The following is a 21,580-nucleotide window of genomic DNA, read 5'->3' as shown; positions in this document are numbered from 1 at the left end:
AACACGCTCTTATCGCTCTTGAGTTCTATCTCCCGCCGCAAGCTGTAAAAAAAATGACATAGTGCTGAAATGAATCTTTACACAGAAGTCATCTATGTTTGTGTCGCTTTGTTCCACTGGTCAAATAGGATTCCCCTTTATTTGGCAGAACATAATAAGTTTCATGTGAGATAAGCAGAGCTGCCTTCTGGGTTGGAGGAGGGGACCAGAGACATATAGAAAAACTGTGTGAATACAATATGTAGTTTTTATAGAGTTGCTTGAGAAGATGGGTTTGGTGTTGGTAAAAGGTTAAAATGGAGAGGCTACTTGCAATCAGAAGAGGGCGAGTTATGATAGACCATGCTATAATGCAGTTCTTTCAGCACAAATATTCCTGGAGTTGTATTTTGGCAATTTCGTAGGCTATATTTTGGTTATCTTTGGTTACCCCACCTACTGTTCCTATCTCCTCCTACTCTGGGAAACACTGACCAATCAGGAAACCCTTTCCAATACAAGAAGACTAATTATTAATGCTTTAAAGGTGATATAGGGTACCTCATTTTAATGTGTACTGTACTAAGAACTGTACTAACTATAATACTAGTCATTTTAAATTGTTTGCAATGGTCCAAACCTATTCCTCACTTTCATAACCCATTTATATGATAATAATTATACACTGCAATGACTTTGTTGGAGCTTTTCACAACTTTCAAAGGCCAAAGAGGAGGATGACAACAGCAAACTAGTAATAGTATAGTGTATTATATATATATATATATATATATATATATATATATATATATATATATATATATATATATATATATATATATATATATATATATATATATATATATATATATATATATATATATATATATATAATTACTGGGCCTATTCACGTGGCAACAAGCCTTCTCTGCAGTGTACATTTGTGTATTTTCTGTTTGGATATTTCTTTCAAAAACAGTGCCTCTCTATCTGAAATTATGAAATCATCAAACTGAAGAACATTACACACAACCCTTTGAATAAGTAGCAGATATTTCAATAAGGAAATCAGCAGTAAACAGTAATAATTAGTAGTGTGTCCTTTGCTATCAAAGACATGTACATAATCACACATTACTTCCATAATGCATGCTTTCCTCTTTGAAATGCATTACCTTTCAATGATAATTCATACACTCACAGAAAATATATGGAGATGTGGTTCTTTCACAGGCACATAAATATTTGACACACTGGTTAGGCACTGACGCATTGCTAGCAGCACAATAAATCAAAAGTGTATTAGCATTTAACAGGACTGGGAGCAGGAGTTTCTTCATCTGGAGCTTTTAACAGAATATTCAAACATTAGTAAGCCAGATGACAGAAGGCAGAGTGTGAGGAGAAGTGGGTAATTGAAATGCCAAAACTCAAGATGGCGGCTTCATATTAGCAAGGATTTACAGGCTGCATCACAAGTTATTAATGTTGAAAATGTTTTATGAGAAAGCTGCGAGATGGAACAGTTATAATCTATTTCTGAAAAATGTTTAACACAAAGAATTAACATGGCAATAAGGTTTATGTGAGATGAAAATCAAACAGATATAGCTGTGTTGTTGCAAAACAGCATGACTACTTAATTAAAGGTACTTTTTCTGGTTGGTGCTTGTCTCCATGGAAATGGTGTTGCCTGATTGATTGTTCTATATGTATGACAATAAACTTAGCTATGTGGCCCTTATTTAATTGCAGATGTTTTCTTGCTAAAAAAAAAAAGAAAAAAAAAACCAAAATAAAAACATGCATTCTTACTGTGAACTGTGCCGTTTCTTCACAGATCTGACATGTAACTTACCCTGTGGTGCTTGTCTTCTTCCGAAAAGTTACACAGTGCACCTTTGATTCCTACTTGCAAGTATGCAAAGTCTTTTCACAAAACAAAGATATCATTCCATATAAGCGTATGAATATTATTTTGAAGCACCGTGGCTTGTCCTGCAGAGCTGCTGTAAATGAGTTTGTTATGGAATAATGAACAGGGCCGTGACTTGATGGCCTCAGCGTGCCATTAATGACATGAATTACATTTTTTACAAAGCAACCTTCGAACAGAGAAACAAAGATAACCTGAAATCTGAAACGCAGCGTGGAGTTTCTGATGAGCTTCAATTAATGGAAAGGATGACTCGGGTAGATGCTATAGAAAATGTTACTTTCTGTTTGAAAAAGTTGGACCTGAGTTTGAAGCGGTTGACCTGACGATGACCCCTTTTAAAATGCTCTCAGATGGTCAGCCCAACGCCTCATGAGAGTCGGCCTGTGTGAAAGGAGGTCAACAGCTCACTTGTCGCGTCTGTGCAGTCCTGCTCTCACTGGCTTTGACATAAGGAAGATCTACGCATGTTTTTTTGTTTTTTGTTTGTTTGTTTTTCTGTCAGTAAACTAGTACTATAGAAAGTATAAAAAATAACAAGGAGTTTATGTGAAATCACGGCACAAAGTTGTAGGTTGTCTAATTTTATGATGAGTAGAGACTGGTTTAACTCATTGGGCACTCCTTCAGAGATATGTGGTGAGGAGCTCGGGATAGAGATGCTGCTCCATCACTGTGAATGAAATTAGCTATGGCTCAAGGATTTGTTGAAAAGAATCTTTATTTTTGCCCCACTTTCTTGCACATCCAATCTTGACAAAAAATGCAAATGGTTCAAATTGTGAGTGTTCAAAACAATACTACAATTTAAAAAAAAAAGTAGATCACTATAGGGTAGCACTACGTTGTTAATAGGGTCTAAATTAATATGTTAAGTGAGCACAAACACTGAAGATCTTAAGATTTGTTAGATTGTAAATATTGTTTCAAGACAATAGCTTAAAAGTCCAAGGAGAAAGCTAATGGTGCGGTCAAGTAGAAGTTCATATGACAGGTTAGACAATACATTTCACTAAAGCATAGTACAGGTAATTCCATAACTGTTACCTAGCAACCATAATCTTAACAAAGGCCAATACTAAACAAAATTACATGAAGAATATCAATAAATGACAATACTAGAAAAAATGTAGAACCCAGTGCTACTTCTTGTATTTTCCAACTTTTACTTTTCTACTTTTCTTCACAAACTGCCAGTTAACTGCAAAACTATGATAAATATTTACCACAGGTACTATGCCACCAAACCATGTAATAATTAGAAAATGGTATTAATCAAAACGCATGCCGTCAAATGCACTTTAATTTTCCAGCCCAGACTCAAGCAGTGCATACGACAGCAGCAGGAGGGAGCCCATTTCCTCGGTTCCACTTTTCACTCCACTGGCCCGGTCCGGTGCAGACAAATCTAGTGCCTGAGTCCACTGATGTGAGCGGAAATAGATGGGCCGTTTGTTGACAAAAGCCATTTCCGCACCCCCAGGTAATAAAGTCCCGGGGCAGTGTTGTGCTGGCAGGAGCAGGTTCAGAGCCCGGGCCCCCCTCCTCCTCCTGCTGGTGCTCCTGCTTGTGTCACTCGTTTGTCTTGACAAATCGGTGCGTTCAGGAGCAGACGGTAATGGTGATCGGGCCACTGCGCACACACTAATGCACTATATGGCTGTCCAGACAAGGGACACCTGCTAAAACTATTGGGAACACAAGATTTCAGTAATTCTTGAGGACAAGTTGTGACAAAATGTAGTAAAATTATTCTAAAACATACATTTTTTGATCCAGAACCAGATCAATGTGAAAGTGAATTCAGTAGCAGCTAATAGTAGTAGTAATTGTACAGTAGTGATGTACTAGGTGTCACAGTGAAGATAGCAGTGACTCTAATGCAAACTGTTGTGTCATTAGGCAAAACACTTCACTCACTTTGCCTAGTATGAATGTGGTGTATGTGAGAAAGTGCTGGTGGTGGTCAAAGGGGCCAGTGGTGCCGATTAGCTGCCTCCCTGTGTCAGTCTACCCCAGGGCAGCTATGGCTACAATAGTAACGTACAACTATTGAGCATAGAGTGAATAGTTAATGCATGAAATTGTAAAGCAACTTTGAGCATCTGGAAATATGCTATACAGTATATGACTAATTACTGTTATTATTACTATAGAAATATTAGTATTTATATAGTAGTAGTAGCAGGCCTTTTGCCATCTAGAAGTACTTTTATTTGATTACAATACGTATCTTTTTCCACATCGTCACAAAACCATGATGCTAGTTCTCACAAATACACATACTTGTATATCAAGCAACTTCTGGCAGAACGGAAATCTGGTCACGGAGCCTCGAACATCAAGAGCAAATAAATATTTCAATAAAAACTTGAAATTGCCTTATATTTGTGGTGGCTGTACAGTTGGTTACCCACACGGCGCATGATAAAGTCAGTTTATAAGCCAACGCAGACTCTGAAAAAATAGCAAATGTGATGTTATGTTTGGATACACAGATGATGAGATGTTATAAAGTGGGTGCATGTATAGGGAGAAGTGAAGGTATGAGGCTGCAGAGGGGAGCGGAGCGGTAAACATGGGCACACTGTGGAGATGCCTCTGAGGACAGCGGGGAGTCTGTCTGATCAGTTGTTACTCAGCATACAAATACTTTTTTTCACTTTGAAAATCTAATCTCAGGTGAACACAAAGGACTATGTTTGAAAGTGTTTCACAAAGGGAATAAGTGCTGTCCATATAGGCTTTAGTTGATTAAGGCAATATTTAAAGCAACAGTAACTCCATTTACAATCTCAATGTTTTCTTAAAGGTACCTATAAATTTGGCTATTGGGAAAATGTTATGTTATGATTATGATGACTTTTTTTTGTTTTTTGTTTTGTGATAGAAGTACTTTCATTTCATGCTTATTTTTTTAGATAGCACTTTTCCACCTTCAAGACACTCAAGGTGCTTTACATCAATGAGCCACTCACCCATTCACACATTCATACACCAGTCTATGCAGACGCTGGAGGTAAGATGGGTTAATTGTCTTGCCCAAGGACACAAAGACATTATTTATTTGTGGGAGCTAGAATTGCACCACCAAGATGTTTATGTTGAGAGCAGGATTCGAACTGCCAACCTTCAGATCACTGGACAAACACTCTGCTAATTGAGCTGTCGCCTTGATCAGATGTGGTGGGGGCAGTTTAATGGTAAAATAAAATAATACAAACTGCTCCAGCAATACAATTTATATTACAAATAAAGTATATATAGCGGTTAATCTGTCTAATAGTTTGTTACAGAAGAATTCAACTGCAAAAACAGGTATCACTATTATGAAAAATCATCTTTCTTTTTGTTACAACCTTCAACAGATATTGTCTATAGAATTTCATTAAGAAGGGATGGAATGATGTTTTAAAGCAGTGCAACATTACCACACAAAGAGTATCCTGCAAGCATTTTTTGGCAAATTATATCCTGCCAATACGCCCAAGATTTATCAATATCCAGACCATGCATTTGTAGCTATCAAGCATTTTTCTTGTAGGCAACTTTTACCTGAAGAAAGTTAAGATTAAACAGTAAATAAATGTCTGAAATGTAACTTTGTCTTATTTGCCTTTATCCTACGACTCCACTTGTGTGTAGACTTGTGGCGCCCGCTGCTCTCATTAGGATTTCCTTTGGCATTTTTCATCCGCTCCTTCACTCCATCAGTAAAGGTGGATTTATGTGTGTGCTGACTCAGCCCCCTCCCTCCCAAATCAAATGTCACCCCATCTCCACGCACATTAATCACTACACACGCCCCGTACACAGAACGGCCAATAGGAACGCACAGAGCCAAAGGTCACGCGTCACTACACTGCTTTAAACAACTGTAAACAAGCCTCGGGAACGTCTTGTAAAGTTGTAGCGAAGATTAGCATGCAGAAGGTGTCCTCCCTACAAGCTACTCTTTTTAATCACAAACTTGCTCATACATTGAAGACTTTTAGCCCAAAATGAAGAGATTTAGATGTTGGATTATGCATAGGAGAAGATAAAATGGCAAACAACTGAACAGAGATTTCAATTTAGAAACAGAAAAGCACATAGATAGTACAAGGGAAGTACAATATTTTAATGGAAAGGTTAAAGACATAAAACATAACTTAAAGATTGCAAGGGATGGTTGGAATGTCAGGACCACTTTCTTAAATCTGTGCAACAACATTCAAGACAAATATTTAAATTAAATTAAAAAAGAAAATTAGAGTAAAATAGACAATAATATACTTTTTTGGGGGGTAAGGCATTTTAAAAATGGCACGGGATACAGAATAATACTGAGGTCGGCAAACTCAAGTCTTCTATTCTCTATTAAAAATTAAATTAAGTTACATAATTTCACCGATATCTGAATGCAAGTATTTATAAACTCAACCCGAAAAAGGGCGATGCAAACATACATTGGGAAAAATACTGTAAATAAATTAATGAATCAGTTCGATGAATCCAACTATGGTTTTCTGATGTGATTTGTGAAGAGCCATTAAACATAATCATCTACCTTTTTCTACTTAATACTACTCCACCATTTTTTTGTTATTTTTTGGGTTGTGTTTTTTTTTTTTTTTTTGAATGACCTTATAAGAAAAAGTGAGAAAAATAGAAAATCCCTCATGGAGACAGAGCTCAGAAACTGAACTAATGCCATCCATCAGCACAGAGTGAATCCAGCACACGATTGGATTCTTTCTCTTCTTAAATGTCAGTCCACCACTTTTCACCCTCTTCATCATCTGCAGTGTCTCATCACAAATATCTTTCACCTGACGTGGTTCGAGTTGTCATCGTAGTTTTACTCAGAGAAAAGTTCTGTAGAAAAAATTTAATAAAAATATATATAAAAACTGTGTTGCTTGCACATCCTCGCAGAAAAACTATGACCACATACCAAATAATGTATGATAGTAAAGTATTCTATGTCAGTTTTGTGGTGGGGAGGTCTGTACACTCTACATCTCTCCCATGAAGGTTTATTTGCTTTGACTTCAATGTTCCACAGCATAGCATTACACACATCTACATTGGATTTACAAATTACAGGTGTTTTTTTATTGTCTATTGAAACAAGATTTCTTACTGTGAGCAGGGTCGCCTCTTCATAGATCTGAAATGTAGCATGGTCTGGTGGCAGCATGTGGTTGTCACCATGGAGATACATGTGTTTAATGCCATACTGTGGAACATTCTAAGCCAGTGGTTCTTAACCTTGTTGGAGGTACTGAACCCCAACCCCATATGCGCATTCACCAAACCCTTCTTTATTGAAAAATAAAATATGATTTTTTTTCAAATTCAAGACATATGTATGTTTTACTGGTGCACAAAATAAATCGTGCATTATCATCACTGTGTTCAAATAATAAAACCAATACAATGCATGAACTCACAACAAATTACTTACATACCTTTTTACACAGAGTTGACCTTTTTAAATACTACCACACTGAAATTAATACAATTTTTAACCTTATGTATTCCAATAATGAACTTATTGTATTCATGCTATTTATTATTTTTTAACATTTTAACACACACCCATCCCCTAATTTCCATCAGGCTAGAATAATAATGAATATTTACTGCAGATCAGTGTGACTTCCGCTGTTGCCTTTGAGAGACCAGTTCAGAAATGCATGGCTTCACCTTGGCAAGTGCCACTCTCATGTCATTTTCACAGCAAAGTCTGTTCCTTTTCTTCGTTTTTATGTCGTTTTATATTTTTATGCCGTTCGAACAGCTCATTTAAGTCGGGCAGGTACTTTGGTAGGCACATCAAGGGGTACATTTGTTGAACTGGGACATGTCCATTCGCAGTCTGCGAATCATATGAGTTGGGTGTGTGTCTTGACCTCCGCCGAACCCCCGAACCCCTGAGACTGACTCACCGAACCGCTAGGGTTTGATCGAATCCAGGTTAAGAACCACTGTTCTAAGCACAGCATTAATGTGTTCATGGAGAGAAGAAAGGGGCCGGCCTAGTACAGGACAATCATTTACTGGCTAATTTGTTTGCCTCATAAACCCATAACCTACTACTGACGACTACATGATATTGCTAATCAGTGTTTGTCATGCACACTTCTATAATATGTGATAATAATAATGTGTTCTTCTCACCAGAGCAGATTTGACTGAGCTCAGTGATTTCTTCGTGGATTTTGAGGAGGAGGAGGTCCTGTAGAATGGCCTGTTGCTCTTCCTCCGTCTCTACTCCCAACTGCTCCAAGTGGTGCTCCTTCAGTCTGAGCAGAGCGCGCCCTGCAGCAAATACACACAGGTACACACCAGTACACACCATTAAACACCAGCACACATCATTAAACACCAGTACACATCAGCACACACCAGCACACACCAGTACGTACCAGTACACAACATTAAACACCAGTACACATCAGTAAACACCAGTACACACCAGTACACAACATTAAACACCAGTACACATCAGAACACACCAGTAAACACCAGTACACACCAGTACACACCAGTACACAACATTAAACACCAGTACATGTCAGTACACACCAGTAAACACCAGTACACACCAATGCACACCAGTACACAGACCAGTAAACACTAGTACATGCCAATAGACACCAGAACACACAACTACACACAAGTAGACACCAGTATAAACCAGTAAATACAAGCACACACCAATCCATACCAGTACATACCAGTACACACCAGTAAACACCATTACACATCAATAGACACCAGAAGACGCAAGTAAACTCAAGTAGACACCAGTACACACCAGTACACACCAGTACATACAACAGCACACACCTGTACACACCAGTCCTTATTGTCAAGATGCCCAATTTGAATCAGAAGTCATGAATAAACTTTAAAAGTATGTTCTAGTTTATATTATAGTGTGGAGTAGAGAAGCAAGGATCTCAACAACACTGTGTAGGCGTTATTTGTGCTCGTATTGCCCTGAATATTGGTATTGACTTCCATGTGAAGCACTTTGGTCAGCTGAAGTTGTTTTGAGTGTGCAATATTAAAAACCCTGAATTCAATGAACACTGAGCCCTTGAGCAATACACTTCACCAACCTAGGCAATGTATGAATGAGTATTTTGGTTACGGCTGCAGGAGAGGCTTAGAAATTCAGAGTATGAGTAAGGAGTGGATAATATAAGCAGTTATGGAACTTTGGACTGTTGTAATTTCTTTCATTCATTGACTCCAGGAGACTTTTTAATGTCTTTTATGATGTAAAATGCTTGGTCTTACCTGATATTGAGTGCTTGATTATGGCCTTGTGCAGTGTGGCCATTTGTGTTGGGTGCTGCTCCTGAACCCATTCCAACACGTCTTCCACTGACCAGGAAGACACCAGTTTGGACAAAACCATCTCTCCCGGGCTCTCAGAAACACACTGTAAAGTATTATGCCAGGATCAATACAACAGTTTGAGTCCATGAGATGAACATATGGTTAGACTGACACCACTTTAGTTTTGATAACAATGTAAGTGACCATTATGGTTATTAAAATGTGCTGTTGCTCTAATTTGACAACAGTTCAGCATGTAACATGAAAATATCTATTTAGTGAAAATGTGCAGTAATACTAAGACGCCTAGACACTCTGTGGTTTAATAAAAATGAAAAAGCCTTTATTACAGCATGGCTAGTGACATAAAATACACAAATGCGTTTCTGCCCCTTGTGGTGCACCCAGAGCCATTTTCTCATGTAAATAGGCACCCCTTTCTTCAACTGAACATCTGTTTCAAATCTTTTAAAAAGTCTAATTTGGAAATGCACCCACACACCTGCCCTTATCCTTTTTATTCTTATCACATATACATTATTGCATATTTTAATGAAACATAGCCTACATACAATCATATTTTATTGGCTATAATAAACAAAATGTATTACAGTACAACAAAACATTCTATATTTCATTACATAACATGTTTCTTACTCAAACTAATCAACTAGGAGCCAAAATCATTGTACATTTATTCTAGGATTTGACTGTGGTGAGTATATCTGTTTGTGCAGCTGTTAATACCTCTACTGCAACTAACTGAGAAAGTTATACTGGACTCAGCCTTTCTTTCTCCAGGCATCAACCTACATTCTAACCTTTCAGACAGTTTCTGAATTATTACTGTTTCCTACTTCCAAATAAGTTCTCTAAGATCAACTATTAGAAAGGTGAGTCCAACCAGCAAACTTAAAGAATAAAATAATAAAAACTGTTGATTTGGCCAGTCTCCTCTCCCTCCATCCTCCGGGGCGGTGCCGCTATAGGGCGCACAGTGTTAAACTGTTGATGTGACCTTTTCAGTGGGCCAGTCCAGTTATTGGGTTATAAATATAGGAATGTAATTTCCTGTGTTAATTAAGGGGGGGCTTCTGATTGGCTGGGGCAGTAACAAGGTCCCAATAGAGTAATTGACATACACCGATGGAGACCTTTCTGTCGGGGAGAGAACTTAGAGGCAAAAACACAAAGAAAATCCCATGGCTGTCTGCATGGCTTATTGCTGACCTACTGGTAATGTGATTTAATAAAAAAAATAAAAAAGTCTGCTGTATTTGTCATGAATTGTTGAAGAACACATGATGTAAATTTGGTGAGTGGTTAGCATGCTAGTCCCACCACAAGAAATTCCTGGCTGGATTTTTGGACTCTGAAATATTTTTTTGTATATGAGGGATTTTTGAAAATAACAAAGTTATAAACAATACTTTTGCGCCTATTTGAGAAATATATTTAACAGCAACAGTACTCTCACTCTGATGAAAAGTTTTGGTTATTCTTGAATAGGTGACCAAAGTTTTAGATTAAATTATATTATTTGTATTTCCTGCATTGCTCCTTCAAGTATGATTTTTTTTTTCTAATTTTTGTCATTTATCCTTTGAAAATACCAGATTTTGTGAATTATTTCAAGCTTTGTCCTCTCAATTATACTGACTTCAAATAATCAAATCAGATGTTACATCCTGACAGTTACTCTTACAATTACTCTTACTTGAGTAGTCATTAAAAAAAAAAAAAAAAAAAAAAAAAAAATTTTTAATTTTTACTTGAGTGATTTGGTGGATCATTACTTTGTACTTCTACTGGAGTAATATTATTTTGGGTTGGGATTTAATACCTTTTCTTCTTCCAACTCCTTTTTGAGCATAAATAAGAAGAAAATATGTAAAATATGCATTAAGTGTATTGGATACATGTCTTCATTAATGTGCTCAAAATAAATAAATAAATGAAAATGAAATGAAGTAAATATTCCCTTACATAAGTCATTTTACTCTATCTACTCTATCCATCTTTGCTAAGGTATCTAAAGTAATACAAAAAATGCATTTCATAACATGTTTGTACAGGACTAAACCACAGGATTAACAGGTTTGATACATAAATTGTGAAAAACAATAAGTAAGCAATAGATTGTAACCATTATATGTTACTACAGGTTGTTACATAGTACTGTGTAGAATAAATCAATAATCTAGTTGAGATTTTTTGTTAAAAACTGTGAGTATTTAATAATAATTTAATCTGATCTACAATAAATCTATATATGGTGGGCATTAGCTGAACCGAGCTGACCCATGACTTGTAAAGAAAACTCATATGCAGTAAGAAAAGTAATGTGTGTGTCTCGCTCAATCTGAAGTTATACGGCCGTCGGTAAAAGTGGTGAAATGGCTGTAAACCTTGGCCCAGTGTCTCGCAGCATAGTAAAAGTAAGACAGACTATATGTGGTTCAACTGCTTTATAGAGCTCCAGGGCAGGAGTCTAACTGTGTGGGCAGCAATCTTTGTTTAGCCTGACAACTTGATTCTCACACTGCAGAAGTGTGGAAATAGAAACATGGAATACTATTTGTGTCAATTCATATACTTCAAAATACTAACTAGTGGTTGACAGGAAAGAGAGATATGCTTACAGACAGCAAGTTCATTGCTACAACCCTACAACCAAAACCTGTGGTAACAATATACTCCATACAAAAATTTGAACTTCCCATCCATTTAAATGAACAGTTTCTGTAGTGAACTTTTTTTTACACAAAATAATCAGTGTTTCTTTAATCATATGGTCATAGTTATTTATAAAAGAAGTACTGAAATATAGTCAAAGTATTACCTAGTGTTGATACTTGTTCAAGTTCTTGATGCAAATGATAGAGGTTTATGATCTTGGGAAAATAAATCATGACTGGGTGATTTAAACAAATAAAAGCAAGGCTTCTATTGGATGTTACAAAGTACATAATGTTCATAGTGAGACAATACACAGTTTGGAGGGCATGCTGTGTTCCAAATTAGTATAGGTTATATATTTTGTTGTAGGAATGTAGCACCACCATGTGGCTACGGTCATAATTGCAAAGGAACTTATTTTTGAAGTTTGGACATTAGGACATTAGATCTGCTTTAATCTGGTTTAACTCTATGAAAGGAAACATTGTCCATACAGCCGTACAGTGACTTGTATAATATTAGCTGTGCAGACTGAAGATGTAAACTAACATGATGGTTCTGTTGTGTCAACGCCTTTCCCACTGTTTCCCAGTGTTTCTTTTCTGTCCCTGGTGAATGGCCAGGTAGAATCTTGCAGTAAAAATGGGTCTTATAACAACCGCACTATTTCTAAAGACACCACAAGTGACTGATGCACAATACCAACAGTTGTGCCCTAAACGTGTAACATAAGAAATAATTTTACCTGAGGAGCAGGAGTTGAACCGTTCACCTTCCAGACACAAGCCCCGCCCACAATCACGTACAACTTCCTTAGTCGACCTTGGTGCCTTCAGGTGCTGTGAGAAATAATAAAATACCTAAATAAAATACATAAAATACCTACATTTAAAATAAAGCTAATTAAATACATTTGCATCGGTTAGGAAAATATATGAGTCCTTGAGCGTGGTCATAAAGTCAGAGAATAATTAGCCTAGGCTACTGTAAAGCCTAAAACATATGAAGCTTTCATAAATATATATTATGTTTTTCTCCTAATCTACAGAACAGACATTCGTACAGGGAAGACTAACGTACAAAATGCGTTTTCTGTAACTGCAATGATGACCACTAGGCGGCGCGAGAGCACAGCTTTAAATCACAGGAGCGTGGACCTCTCCACATGAGCTGGAGGAGACATGAGCTGGAGGAGACATGGGCTGGAGGGGACATGCGCTGGAGGAGACATGTAGGAGGTTGTGCTGCACAGACGGGACCGGGGCAGGGCGAGCCTCAGCTGGAGCTGGAGACGGTCACGTGACGCTGATGTTGTGGGTATAAAAAAGCTCACATCACCGCGTGTTCACAGTCAGTGCTGCAAACACAGAAGTTCTCTGTGCATGTGCATGGTGCAGCTTTGAACAGAAACTTTATGAACAAGAGCGGAGCCGGTGACAGAGGAAACTTTTTGTGAGAAACATGACCAGCGTGGAGCTGTGATAGGAGTCTGAGTTGACAGCACACTACAGCTGACACGGTGAGAACCTGTTTATAGGTTGAAACCATGTTTTTATTCATGCTTTGTTACTTAGCTTCAAATTTGCATGTTATAAGCTAAGATTGCATAAACTTATTACAATTTTGAAATGTTCTCTCCAACTCAACCACAGCCCTGAACACTGGCAAACATTTTTAGAATAGTTGTGTTTCAAAATGATTACATTTCTATCACTTATAGACAGTGATGGGAAGAATACTTTGAAAGTGTATTGTATAGTTACAGAATACTGAATACCCGAGGAATACATCTACTCAGAATTTGTATTCAAAGTATGTTCTTTCAATACATGTATTCAGTTACTTCCCAGTCCTGCTTATCATGGGTCAAGTCTCTAGACAACTGTGCATTTGTCAGTGCAGTGTCTGCAGACGCTTCTTCATCATTGTAAGCTCTTCTCTGGCTCAGTGCTACTATATGGCACTACGTGGGATGATGTCTTCAGTGATCCAAATAATAGTACTTCACTTCACCAGCTACTGAAATGACTGTTATACCATAACAATGATGGCAAGATCTGGCATAATAAGTCCATAAGCTCCATGATGACCTGGTATGATCAGCAATGGGACAAATGTACCAAACACAAATAAATAAATAAATACATGAATAATTAGACTAACAAATCAATTAACATTCTTCTGGACCCATCTGCCTTGTTTGACCCCAGTCAGTACTCGATTAAACCTGGAGACCTCTCTGATCCTCTGCACAAAAGGCTGCCTCATCCAGCAGACTCCATACAGTCACTGTGCTCCCTCTGTGCACTGTGAAAAATGGGAATGTTCCGCTGAACTTGTGTCATGTGTGGTCCCATAATCACATAAAAACAAAGGCATAAACAGCCTATAAAAAGCACGTTGTTATAATTTCTCTGACAGGAAACTTGTGAATGAGATTATCAAATCTGTGTGTAATATGTGTCTGTGTTTTTGAGCGCTCATGTGTGAAGTTCCCCCGCCTTTAATTAAGCAGAGAAATGGGTTAATGTAGCTCATGGGTGAATGGAGTGTGTTACGTTCAAATGCATCTATAGAACGAGATCTTCCACCATTCATCTCCAAGCGATTTCAGGTTTTCACATTTTTCTCATTTTTGTCATGTGTTTTCAATGATAATATTCCAGTTCCAGTTGTCTGATGGAGGGTCTACTATGTGCTTGTCTCCATGGAGATGTTATTGCTTTGCCTGGAATCTTCCACAATATGGGACCCACAGTTACAAGCAGATGGAACACTAGGCCATGTTACAGGTCAGACCTGTGGAAAGGTGACCTCGCTCACCGCTGAATTTTTTAAGTAAGGAAGCACTAGTAACAATTGGATAAATGTAAGATGTGTATTTGCCATACTTTGGAACATTCCAGACAATGTAATAACATCTCCATGGAGACAAGCAAATGGTGAGCTTTCTGCCAAAAAAGTTACATTACCAAAGTTGCATTTATAAATAACAGAATGGAGTAATATCCAGTGTCTTAAATCCAGTGGTTCATCATGGAAGAGTCCCAATTTTGTTTTAATTCAATGTTCAATCAGTCATTGCATCAGGTTGGATCAAAGAGCCAATCCAAAAATAAGGCTTGAAGATTTGAATCGGGTGAAGGTGCCCAGTTGTATAAATAGGAAACTGGTGAAATGGTGTAGAAGCCTGCATGATTTGTCCCTGAATTATGTCGGCCATGTTGCTCTGGGACTATCTGCTTAACAGAGCCTTGTACAGGGGGCAGCAGACAGACCACCCGCGCTGCCTCCACTGTGACCTGCAGACAATCGTGTGGTGAGGGTCCAATCTGGCAACGCGACAAACCATGACAAGATAATTACTTCCTCTCTCAAAGAAGCTCTGTCTGTCACTGAGATTGTGCATGGGAAGTCCACCTGGAACGGCAGTAATGGCAATAAGGAATTTGATTTCATACCACAAAAAATGTTAACTTTGATACGTAGCATGCGTCATAATTGTGTTTGCCATTTTACGACTTGGAGCACAATACACTATAGATAAATGGACAATATGGTGTCATGGAAACCAGGGCATCTGACATAAAGCACATGCCAAATTAGTATTAAATCAAGAGGATTTTAAGTATTGCTATTGAGTTAGTCTAAGGAAATCACCGTGTCTGATACCCTTTTGTACTTGAATGGTCTGGATAAAGTTGTAAGTAGGAAATCCTGTAGCTATAGTGTATAAATGTGTGAAAATCCACATCCCATGAGGTTTAGATCTGTGGGCTTAAGGCCATAGGAAGTCCACAGCTTTGATAAACAGCTGATAAAGGCATTCACTTTCTGCTGTGTAACTGGATACACCGACATGGAGAGAGAGGAGAGAAGAACAGAAAGTGTTGATGACTCCAGTACCAGTGTTAAACTAGAACAGGCTGGACACCCAAGATAAAAGTTGAAAATTCCACTGATGTGTTTTATCTGATTTTGTTCTCTAACTCTAATACACCAAGGTCTGGTTGAGAGGAAATGACTCCCATTGATTTTATTTTAATTTAAAGTTGCACTATATAACTTTTCCATTGTGTACTTGTCTTCAGGAAGATGTTTCATTTTTGCTTGGAATTTGACAGTCAAAGATTCAGCATTCTTGTTGTCAGCTGGGTCACCGCTCCATAGATCTAAACTTTATCATGCCTTATAGGTGTTACCTGATTGTTTCCATGAACATAGTTAAGTTTAATGCCATACTGTGGAACATTCCAGGCAAAGTAATAACATCTCCATGACATGTTCAGGTGGGGGACTCAAAAGTAATGTAGTGTAACTAAGCAGTTGCAAAAAGTCTTAAAATATGTATGCAGTAATACTACTTTTGCAGTAAATGGTAATTTATTTAAAAGACTACAAAAACGGATATACAGGTTTTCTTTCTTCTGTATCCACCATGCACATGGATGCATTTAAGGAATGTGTGGAAAAAGGTTTTTCCCACACTCCCACATGTCATCCTGGAAACATGTGTGTAAATATAGATCACGTTCTATGTCAAAATAAAAGTAAAGGTCATCTGAACCATGCTTTTTCAATCACCTGTCTGGATGACCCCTACCCTATCCTGGAGCTCCCTTACTCCTGAGTGGGCTCTGGCTCTGCAGACTAATCTATCTGCAAATGAATGCGCATAGTCCTGGGCACATCTGCAGCCTGCCTGTCCTGGTTTAGTCCATGGGACTGCATCTCTCCTTCACTGCGGTTCTCTTTAAGGGTTCTTTTTCCTTGCTGAGAAGAATGGTCTAAGTACAGGGGATGTTCTGGGACAGCTATCCATTTGGTTTTTTTGCTTTGAGAAATGTGAAATTTCACAGGGATTAATTTGTGAAAGTGCGACCATGATTGGATTAATGTGGAATTTTTCATTTGTTTATAGAAGTAAAGTATTAAAAATTTCACCTCAAATAAATAGTTTAGTGTAGGATGGAAGATTGTAATGGCAGATGTAGTTCTGACACTTGTCCAAATCCCTCCGTCTCATAAATTTTACAAAGATCTCTCAAGGGGAAGCAGGTGCAGAAATCCACTTTGTGTGCCATATTATACATAGCTATACTGAATTATTGCTAATAGCACACTGACAACCTAAAAGGTGACTTAAGGATATACACTGCTTTACCCACATTTTTACGATAATAAGAGTCCTTGCATTGGAATAATTGATGTTAGAATTTATGTCCTGCTTGTCACCATGAAGATGTTCCACAGTATGGCATTAAACATATCCATCTTTCACTTATGGTATTTTATTATAGGGTTTTTATTGCTAAAAAATACCTTGCAAAACACCCAGTCTTACTCTGAGCAGGCTTGCCTCTCCGCAGATCTGACCTGCAGCTCGGCCAGGACTCGTCACCTGCTTGTCATAATGCAGATAGACAAGTGTAATGCCATAGTGAGGAACATTCTAAGCAAATCAATGCCACCTCCCTGATCCAAGTCTAATATAATGAATGTTCCTCCTGCGTCCATCTGCCTAACTACTGGTTCACTCTGTAACGTTTACTCAAGAAGAAGTACATTTGCTCTTTAGGTTTTAGCACAGTTTCCCACGCCTCAGCAAATATGACCACCGTTAGAAGAAAATCTCCCAGAAGGCTCTGTTGCAGACCTGGGAGTGTTTGACAAAGTGGTTAAATAGTGCTTTATCTGGACTTTCTCATTACGCACAGGACAGAGGGGTCAACTGACATTTAGGATAGTGCCAGAGCAGAAGTATTACGGCTGCTAGGAGACCACACTAAAACCTCCACAGTTCTCCATGTGAGTGTGGACTGTCTCAAGTGACTTATTTTACTACTAGACTGGAGCTGTAGCTGATATAACAGTCATTTATCCCATGCACTATGTCTTACTGAAGATAAATGAAGCCATTTCTCATCTCTTTGTTTCACTTTAATGTACTAAAACTCTCTGTTCCATATGGTTTACATCTATTACTTAATGACATTTAAAGGATGCATGAGCTTTTGGTATGATTTCAACCTATATTAACTTAATGATAGTTAAAAATGGATTTCACACCATCCAAAATTACAATCCAGGGCAGTTTCAGTGAGTTTCAAATTTTAAGTTATGTTCAAGTCGTAGCTGGTATGTTGGCAGAAAACTTGCTCTCATAAAGTCAGTTTATAATGTGCAAAAATGTTCCTGTAGTTGAGATCTCTGTGTGTCTTTCTGCTTCTATAAACTGGGTGGTTCTCCATATTTGAGTGTCATTTTTTTCTCATGTCTAAACTTAATCCTTTTTGTGGTGTAAAGTCCACTGCCTCCTCATACCCCAAGCCTTCCTGCTGTTATTGTCCTTGGACCCACTTCACTGCACACACGTTGTATATTTTTCACTGTGAGTGCCGTGTCTGGTCATGGCTGGACACAAGTTGCCAGTCTGTTTGAAGATTACAGTTTAGATTACATCCTCATCACCAGAGGATTAGAACTGTCTGTTTGTATAGTGTGTGGTCCCGCTTCACTGTGGCGCTCGGTGATATACATGATACACATTCTCAGCATACCCGGAGTTGGGTAGCTGTTGATTTAATATGACGCTGTGTTTTCTGATCAAACAGGAGGAAATGGAAAACAAGGCCATGTATCTGAGCACATATGAAGAGAGGGAGAACGGGTCGATGTACGAAGAGACCTACGATGGGCACAATCTGTCCAAACTCAACCTGTGTGACGAAGGTAAAGACACCACAGCATTTCAATTTTATTAGTACTGACTTAATATGATGATTTGAGTTGACAGTTAATTGAAAATGTAAAAATATCTGATCTGGAAAATACTACACCTTTGAAAAAAACTGTTTATCATAACTACTCTATTTACAGCCTTAAAAAAGTATGAAGAAAGATCTAATTCATAACGAACACATAGGTATAGTTAAGAATTATTCAAGGTTAGTAACTTTACATACAAAGTCTATGGGGGGCTTGCGTTTAGGCTCGTCCAACGTTTCCACAGCATTTCAAGCATTCTCGCGTGTCAACAAGTTTCAAGCGTCTGTCCTCAAATGCAAAGCTGTCCAACTGGATGCATTTGGCACAATTTTGACATTGAGGTGTAGAACTAAACACTAAATACACCGTATGATGTTTTAATGGTATTATCTACTGGTCCTAGTCAGTTTTTGGCAACTTGAATGCAAACTTGGTACATTTGCAGCTTCCTGGTCAGAAATGTCCTAAACCTAAGTGTAGGCTGCCTTCAGTGGCCTCTACAATTTCCAGTAGTTGGTGACATCACAAAAAACTGCAGTGATTACAGTCAGGTGTTTCTGATGTGAGTTTGAAGTATGGATACCTGTTAGACCAATCACAATGTTACTTATACTTCCAGACCCTACCCCTCCTCTTCCCTCATCATGTCTTTAGCTCTCCAGGTACAGTTTAGCAGCTCTATTTGAAATGTGGTTGTCAGCAGAGTTTAGGTGTTTAGTCCCACTTTAAGTAGTTATTATACGACATGTCTAACCACTGATTCAAATCTGATGTACTACATTTCTGCTCTTGGAATTCCACATCCATATGGCAGTCCCAGGTTACAGCACATTTTTTTGCCAAACATATCTATTATATATAGCTACACATCCTTAGGTTTCCCTTATTCCCTTCACCTGACATAATATTGCTAATTGATACGACTTTACACAAACATTTACCATAAAACGTACTTATTTTTTCCAGTACCTTTCACATCTCTGCAATAACACCATAAATACAGCCTCACATGTCAGCCATAGCCCAGTCCCCTGCGGTCCGTGTTTGGCCCCTGCCCTCTGAGTGGAGCTGGGATGTCCCCCTCTCGCACTCCTCTGTGTATATAACTGTGCACATGTGTGAGGGGAAGTGTGTGTACAGGTGCAACTCCACCCCAACCACAGATGACTCTTTGGACAGGTCAGATTACAGCAGGACTGAGGAGAGCTCATGGGGAAAGAGTGCACAGATGATGGATATGGAGGGATATGATGCACAGTGGACTAAAGCTTTACAGATTAGACTCATTGAGATTTACAAAAAACAACTAGAATTCAAAATGCTTCTCACAGCTTTCTCTTTTTTTCTGAACTGTATTGGTAGAATTTTGTGATAAAACTGGTGAATACTGTAAGAATAATAGAAAAAAATCTTGTTTATAGGCGCTATTTTGAGAGCTTTTCAGGATTTAAAGTAAGACATTTGTTGCATTTGTCCCGTATGTACTTGTTAATAACTGTTCTGTCACAAAACTGGTTAAAACACTTCTAATGGCTTTAGAGCAATCGATCTAGCTACAACCTCACAGCATGTATCATTCATAATTTTTGAACTGCATCCAACATATGGAACATAAAAAACTCACAAAATTGTCTCCTTTTTGCTTTGCTTTTCTAAATACATCACTTCTGCCAACAACATAAGTGCTTTAAATATGTATGTAGAATGCCCATTCAGAGTTCAAAGATACAATCTGACAAACACTTCTCTCTCAGTGCAAATTTTCATAAATTGTTCATAAACACAAGTGCTGCCAGTCCATTACTCAAACTGCAGTTGTGAGGGAAACATGATTAGATGACTTAGTCTTAATTAGTATTTCTGTTTCCATATAGTGGGTCTATGGAGTGTCTCTGACAGTGGACAGGAGCAGTTGGTCTATAATGTAATTGTATATGTTTACAATGGCATGATGGATGAATGTACGCAATATTTGGGCTGAAAATGTCAGTTTGAGGAAACCTTTACTGTAACAACAAACATGTCACATATAATCAGAATACGTTTACATTAAGTTTACTTTCTCTGGTTGGTTTCAGTAAGCTGGGGCAGGTATAGGGGAGTACAGCATGAGACATATACAGGAGGAGTAAGAAGTATAGTAGTAATAGTAATAAGAACTACTAATATTACTACTATTATAGCTATGACTATTCTAACATCAGAATTGGTATATCGAATTGCAGGACTGTAGTGACAATGTAATATAATAGTCAATGAATCCATTATTTTAGGGAAAGACATTAAGACAAACATTTGAGATGAAACTAGTGAATATAATTAAATGTTGATAGTATCATTTATTAAGAGAAAAATGTACTATGTAGACTTAAATTTAAGTCAACCAAAGCAAAGAGTAAAGTGGATCTTGCTCTGTGCTCTGTCAAATTAGTCTATTACACTGAATTGTATAAAGTTTGAAATACGCTGGCACTGCTATGCTAACCCTATAAAACATCTCATTTACTTTAGCTACAACTAATGTATATACATTTAGGTGGAGTGTGCTATGAAAAACACCAGACTTCGGGCACAAGCTGGGCCAGCTGAGAACTGTAAAGATTACAGTGCCGAAAATTAACAATTTCCTCAAAATGTCAGACTTTTCCATTACATCTATACACTGTGTTATATACTGTTGACAAAACACAAGGTGAGAAAAAGGTGTTAATGTGTCCTTCACGGCACTATCAGCTGCGTGTACTTACAGTGTTATGCCTTATAGGGGAAACTGAGAGAGTAGACCAGTGATTCAGATGCCATTTAGGTTCCTGTACATTCCTGCCATGTGACACATACTTTAGTGCATAGGATCCAGCTGTGTTTGTGTTAGGTTGTGCATGA

The 21,580-nt window shown here is 37.9% G+C and overlaps 2 protein-coding genes across 2 annotated transcripts in view; one reads left to right on the top strand and one right to left on the bottom strand.

The window, feature by feature from the left end:
* Positions 1–6,511: 6,511 nt before the first annotated feature.
* LOC117392884 (sterile alpha motif domain-containing protein 12-like) lies at positions 6,512–12,729 on the bottom strand. The gene is made up of 4 exons (XM_033991050.2): positions 12,675–12,729; positions 9,209–9,353; positions 8,081–8,221; positions 6,512–6,772 (listed from the first exon to the last, which is right to left on the bottom strand). The coding sequence occupies exons 2-4, from the start codon at positions 9,327–9,329 to the stop codon at positions 6,756–6,758; spliced, it is 279 nt and encodes a 92-aa protein (XP_033846941.1). The 5' UTR covers positions 9,330–9,353; positions 12,675–12,729; the 3' UTR covers positions 6,512–6,755.
* A 308-nt stretch (positions 12,730–13,037) lies between these two features.
* The window catches only part of scara5 (scavenger receptor class A, member 5 (putative)), a 57,887-nt gene continuing 49,344 nt past the window's right edge, over positions 13,038–21,580 (top strand). The window contains exons 1-2 of the mRNA XM_033991476.2: positions 13,038–13,448; positions 18,544–18,661. Coding sequence (XP_033847367.1) covers positions 18,550–18,661 — 112 coding nt within the window. The 5' untranslated portion in view covers positions 13,038–13,448; positions 18,544–18,549. The remainder of the gene's footprint in view (positions 13,449–18,543; positions 18,662–21,580) is intronic.

This window comes from Periophthalmus magnuspinnatus, chromosome 24 (genome assembly GCF_009829125.3).
Source record: "Periophthalmus magnuspinnatus isolate fPerMag1 chromosome 24, fPerMag1.2.pri, whole genome shotgun sequence".
Taxonomy (NCBI): domain Eukaryota; kingdom Metazoa; phylum Chordata; class Actinopteri; order Gobiiformes; family Gobiidae; genus Periophthalmus; species Periophthalmus magnuspinnatus.
The sequence above is the reverse complement of the archived record's forward strand: the minus strand, read 5'-3'. Positions and strand labels throughout refer to the sequence as shown.

Excerpts from the sequence above, each read along its gene's own strand:
- LOC117392884 (XM_033991050.2), bottom strand. The coding sequence starts at position 9,329 with ATGGTTTTGTCCAAACTGGTGTCTTCCTGGTCAGTGGAAGACGTGTTG. Across the intron at positions 8,222-9,208 it reads AATCAAGCACTCAATATCAG|GGCGCGCTCTGCTCAGACTG; the intron begins GTAAGACCAAGC and ends TATTTGCTGCAG.